The following is a 5863-nucleotide window of genomic DNA, read 5'->3' as shown; positions in this document are numbered from 1 at the left end:
ATGTCTCAAAATATTAGTTATAGAATCAGATGCCCTTAAGAAATTATTCTCCAATTACAATTTGCTTTTCTAACAGCTTTAGCAGCAATAGAAATCATATCTTGGCATTAAAGAATAGTGGGAGAGAGAATAAACTGAAAATTTCACTTTCTATTGTTTAAGTTTTTAGATTATAAGATAATTTACATAATTCATTAATACTAAAGAATAAAGTGGAGCTAAACATGAATGTTAATTGTGATTTGGAAGACAGGGAATGGAAGGTCTGTTTGATGGGGGAATTAGGAAAGTCATGGTGGTTCTGAAGCACTGAAAATAGTGTTTCTTACCTTCCTGAGCAAGATCAAGTCCTTCATTACGAGCTTATACACGTGTTATGTTGTTAAATATCGAAATATATCTCTAAAGCATAGCTTCCCCGCTTAGCCAAATCAGACCGATTTTTTCCATGGTGAACAACAACCGTTCACCATGGAAAAGATGTTCAATCTTGAAAAAAGGTATTCATAAATTCTCCTACATTACGATATTGAAAACATATCGCCTTACAACAATATACAATACACAGCATGATAGCGCTGTCTACACCATCGTCAGCTGCCTACTTATATGACCCTTATTCTGCAAATAGATAGTTTTCAAGTCAAATTGTACTTTCCATTTTTTCCAGATTTCCCGCAACCATACATGAAAACATAATTAGTAAGGTTGGGCTAACCGGACCATCCTCTCTGAGGACCACCTGAAGAATGTCCATTCAGCCCATCAAGCACAGCATTAAAATCAACTGTCTGACCACTCTCCTCAAGCCTTTGGATCACATTAACCACATGATCACCCCTGTAGCCCATGCTTCCCAGCTTCTCAATTAATTCATTGTAAGGATGAGTGCGCATCAATTGAGGTGGACGAACCATAATATTTGGGCTGGGGGAGGACTGTACATTCTGGGGAGGGAAGCTGGAGGGAGGATAACCACTTTGTGGGAAATTTGGTGGTTGTTGTGGATGTCCCCTTGTACCTTCATTGTCGTACATCAAATATGCATTTCCTGCAGAAAGGGATGGATGAGGCCCATTAGCTGCATACCCATCCCCTGGAGCACCAAACGAAGGCTTGAGATGCTGGGTTGGGGGCTGTGACTGAAGCGGCCTGCCAGACCTATCATACCCGTAGGACATTGCCTCTGGACGACTTGCAACTGATTGAGGGATAGCAGAAAATGACACTTGCATCGGCATGCTATTAGGGACAGGTTCAGGAGAAGGATTAGGTTGATTGGGTGGATAAGAGGGATAAACAGCAGGTGATGAGGGTCTAGCTAGCTGTTGCACAGTTGGAAGCTGATGTTGTTGAACCTGTTGGGGTGCTTGAACCTGCTGAGGTAACTGTTGCGCCCATTGCTGCTGATATTGAGGCATTGACTGGATTTGTGGGGTCTGATTACCCTGAGGTGCTGGTGGCTGGGACGGTACCCTAGAAAGATCTTGCATATGAGAAGTTCTATACTGGGGGTCAGATGACAGATATTGACTTTGGGACAAGTGAGTTGGAGCTGGTGCATTCGACATCTGCACCGGGGGTAAATAGTAGCCTTGTGACTGCGTCATACTTTGAGATGGAATTGGTGGTGGAGGTGCCTGTTGTTGCTGCTCGACGGGTCGATTAGTAAGAGGAGCCCGGGGTGCTACTTGATGGGGTAGAGCAAGTGCCAGTTGTTGTCCATGCACATCAGTTGAGTTATCACCTTTATTGGAATCAGATACAGGTTGAGCATTTCTGTCCTCATTCTGCTGAGAATTGCTGGCTGAAGCTGGTTCTTTCTGCGCAAACTGAAGTTTAGCCAGCTCCTTCTGAGTTTCAGCAAGCTCTTGCTTATCTCTCAGAATCTGTACAGACCTGTGGACCTGCAGGACTAACAACAAGGAAATTAGTCATCTAATAGCTATTAAAGTTGGACAAAAATGTGAAGGCAAAATTCGGTAGAGCAGCTTAAAATTGGACAAATCGAATTCATATATATTGCCTAGGAGCCTTAAGCTCTATCAAAGGAATCAGAACGTCAATGAGTCAGTCTATCTAAAGTTCAGACACAAAAAACAGAAAGCTGCATGTTCTGGCAGAGAAAGAGGAACGCAAACTCTGCCTGTGATTCCTTATGATTAGCATCTCTACAGTCAACAATAAAATAATGTGGTGTTAGTTCCAACGGAACATGGACTCCATTCTAACTTGATCTGATACGAGGTAAACTTTGCAATTTTCCACGTGTAACTATAATGTGCTCCCAATGACTAGTCTAGAAAATTATCTACCATCAGGTAACCTGCTAGAGATGGAAACTTCTCTAAGTCTACTAAACCATAGAAAATTCTCCAGTAACAGCAGAATATGCTCCAAGAAAATTTGAGCAGACATGAATTCATCCATTGCAAGTAAAATAACCAACACTGAGACTGAGGGACTGATAAGTTTCCAAGGTCATCACTTATGCGAGAGGAACTTTTGCATGTATTATAAATTTTAGCTAAAAGTTGGTCACACATAATAGATAATAAAAAATGCAATCACATTATAAGTTAACATACTAGGATTAACTTTCTAGGACTTGGGACGGTGAGAGTATAAAAAGCATATCTTTAATGAAAAAATAAACGGAACTTACAAAAGTATTATATACCATTTGAAACATAATATGTAAGCAATATAACCCATAATTTCAAAGAAAACTTTTTTTTATTTTTATAACAGCGGTGTCCGGGTCAGCTTGCACCTAGACTATTTCCACGGATACTTGTCACCTCCCATCAGCTATAGGTACCATGTAACTTTGTCCACCAAGGATAGGACAGATGGGAAAAAACTATCTAGTGTGTTTTGTCTCCGTTGGAATTTGAACCTGAGACCTCATGGTTCTCAATCCACCTCATCGACTACAAAGAAGACTTTATTTTAGCGCGTAGCAGAGTAGAGGTCAACATTCAACTTGAGCAAGGCATATATCTAAAAGCACAGTATTTTGCTGAAGAAATTATGTGTTAGACAGAACCTTATATGCATTCCATGCAAAGAAATCAGTGAACGGACCTCTTGAACATGCTTCTCAAGAGCCTTCAGTTTCGAATCTGCCTCACCATGATCTCGAACTAAATCAGACCGCATTTCCCCAATGGACTTATCAAGGTTGTAACAGTACAGTTCCAACTGCGACAAGCGTGAACTGATTCCCTCTAGAAATCTCATGAGATTGTCCGTATATTTTTTCATGGTCTTATCAACAGTACATATCATGTCTCGATTGAAGGAAGATTCTTCTGGTGGGCTATACGTCGAAGTGGGAAACATCGATGACCTCGTCATTCTGTTTTTGTGGAACTCCTGCTCAATACAACAGCATAATTGAGTGAGAAGTCAAATACCAGTTGATTACATAAACATTGAATGTAATGAAATATAAAGAAAAAGTTTTCCTACAAAGATCTAAAAAGCAATGTGGTCAGATTCTTTTTTTTTTGATGAAGTAAGTTGTTTCATTACCGGCATCAAGAAGATGCAAAGAGTACAAAAGCAGATGTGCTAGCTCCATTCCATGATAAAAGTTAAAACCCGGGAGCCAGCCACAAAATCAAAAAATCTAGAGAAGACTTAGCATGACAATGTATAGTCTAGAGTGGTAAGATTCTTAATCAGAAAACTAATTCTAACCCTTGTCTATGATTCCTAAAATGCTGTTAATCTTTTACAATTATTATCAATGAGCTACATCAAAACTATGACTCCAAACATTTTCCAAAAGGTTAATACCAAATCTAGAACCCAGAGCTATTGAGGATACTGCATGAAACATGATTTCCTTTTTGTTCTACATGCCGATTGACTTTAACTAACCTGTTTTGCGGTCTCATGTATTTGGTTTATTCATTTACAAAACGAAAGACAAGACATAAAGAGGAAGGAGCTTAATATGAAAAAAAGAGAAGGTACAGCAGAGGTCAAGGAGCTCTGTCATTATTAGTTTTAGGTTTCAATGATGCTTCATAACTCCTATTCATACCTCGAAATGAGTGCTCACCACCCCACCACCCATAAAAATCGAACTACATAGTTAAACACCACGGTAACTTAAGTCAAGCCAAGTGAACCAACTCATTAACCTTGATGACTTCGATCCACACTTAGAATGTTAAAACAGATTGCATCAGGATATTATCATATAGGTGAAAATATGTAGCTTCATCACCAAATTGGTCAGTGCAGCTGCTAATAAATAAGCAACCCATTGATGGACTACTGGATATCTAGCAAATGCAGAGCTAAAATTTTAACTTTATGGGTTATGGATTCTTAAAAACGAACTTTACTGGGTTCTCGATAAATTACCTACACATATTAACTGAAATTTTTAAAACTACTTAAGGGGATAGCAGCAACCCGTCGAGGTATGAGTAAGCTAGCTGGACACAACAAATATCCGGTACAAAAAAAATCCAAAATCAACAATTTTCAGCAATACCCATCAGCAAATTCTCAATCTTTTTACCTCATAACTTCCAAAAAACCCAAGTAGCTCTCAAGCAAAACAACACACACACACAACACTTCCGCCATACAATAATTTTACTTATATGACTACCTGAACTTTCCACCTTATCATTAAGAGTTAGATTCCCCATCTTGTAATCACTCTCCTATTAAATTAAATTAAAACTAGTGAAGGGTAGCAGCAACCCCATCGTCCAAGTGTGAGCAAGCTAACCGGACACCACAATTATCTAGTAAAAAAATTAAAAAATCCAAAATCAACAATTTTCAGCAATACCCATCAGCAAATTTACAATCTTTACCTCATAACTTCAAAACCCCTAGTGGGTCTCAAGCAAAACAACACACACAACACTTCCTGAACTTTCCACTTTATGATTAAGAGTTAGATTCCCCACCTTGTAATCCTCCTCGATTAATTTTTTTTTATAAAAATAGTTACCTTAGCAGAATTGCTCCCAATCGCAGGATCAGAGTGTGTTCCATTAGAGCCATCCTGATGTGGATAATCTTCATAAGAACAGAGAATATCATCAGACCCAAAATCAAAACCCTTCGAGCCTGATGAATTACTCGGTCTACCAGACGATCCAGATGCCATAATTCACGGATCAACAAAAAAAAACTAGGGTTTTCACTTTACTGATCAAACAAACAAATTAAAGAAGGAAAAAAAATTACACCTAGGTTTTTGCGTGTGTATATATATATATAGAGAGAGAGAGAGAGAAACTGTAGAAAAGGATTATCTTGTTTTGTTTTTAGAGAGAAAGGGGAAATGTTGATGATACGTAGATGAAAATTTGAAGAAGAAAAAAAGTATTGAGTTAATTTGACAACTTTTATCTTATGTATTTGAGGTATATATATATTTGAAGTCTAAATTTTTCATAAGAATATTGAAAATTAACGTGAGAAAAGGTAATTTATTTCTAAATTAGTGAAATTTATATTGTTTGTCTTTTTTTGGTGAATTAAAATATTTTAAAAAATAAATTATATTACAAATTACTAACAAGTTTTTGGGCCTCAAGCAAAGAGCAAATTATTTAGTTGATTGGACCTTGTGCCGCCCATAGCTTATTGCACATTTTACATGATTTTTATAGGGTTGTTAGTGTTGTAAATAACGTGTGGATGTCATGTAATGGCCTCACTTTTGTTACTGTAGAAGTATGATTTGAATCTATTGAGATGGAAAAGAGTTGTTTTTCTCTTTCTCTTTCTTTGTTACTTTCTTGTTGTTTTCCTCTCCCTTTTTTTTTTAATATTAATATTTTATCTTTATTTTAAAACACGTTATCAGCACGAGTCTCTAATT

At 37.6% G+C, this 5863-nt stretch overlaps 1 protein-coding gene across 1 annotated transcript; it reads right to left on the bottom strand.

Annotated features, from left to right (window-relative positions):
* Positions 1 to 374: 374 nt before the first annotated feature.
* LOC129876130 (uncharacterized) lies at positions 375 to 5291 on the bottom strand. Its single transcript, XM_055951466.1, has 3 exons — positions 4985 to 5291; positions 3088 to 3378; positions 375 to 1907 (listed from the first exon to the last, which is right to left on the bottom strand). Exons 1-3 carry the CDS (start codon positions 5141 to 5143, stop codon positions 714 to 716), a joined length of 1644 nt encoding a protein of 547 aa, XP_055807441.1. The 5' UTR covers positions 5144 to 5291; the 3' UTR covers positions 375 to 713.
* Positions 5292 to 5863: the final 572 nt, after the last annotated feature.

The sequence above is a fragment of the Solanum dulcamara genome, chromosome 12, assembly GCF_947179165.1.
Source record: "Solanum dulcamara chromosome 12, daSolDulc1.2, whole genome shotgun sequence".
In the NCBI taxonomy this organism is placed as follows: Eukaryota; Viridiplantae; Streptophyta; class Magnoliopsida; order Solanales; family Solanaceae; genus Solanum; species Solanum dulcamara.
The sequence above is the reverse complement of the archived record's forward strand: the minus strand, read 5'-3'. Positions and strand labels throughout refer to the sequence as shown.

Excerpts from the sequence above, each read along its gene's own strand:
- LOC129876130 (XM_055951466.1), bottom strand. The coding sequence starts at position 5,143 with ATGGCATCTGGATCGTCTGGTAGACCGAGTAATTCATCAGGCTCGAAG. Across the intron at positions 3,379-4,984 it reads TTGGGAGCAATTCTGCTAAG|GAGTTCCACAAAAACAGAAT; the intron begins GTAACTATTTTT and ends TGTATTGAGCAG. Across the intron at positions 1,908-3,087 it reads TTGAGAAGCATGTTCAAGAG|GTCCACAGGTCTGTACAGAT; the intron begins GTCCGTTCACTG and ends TTAGTCCTGCAG.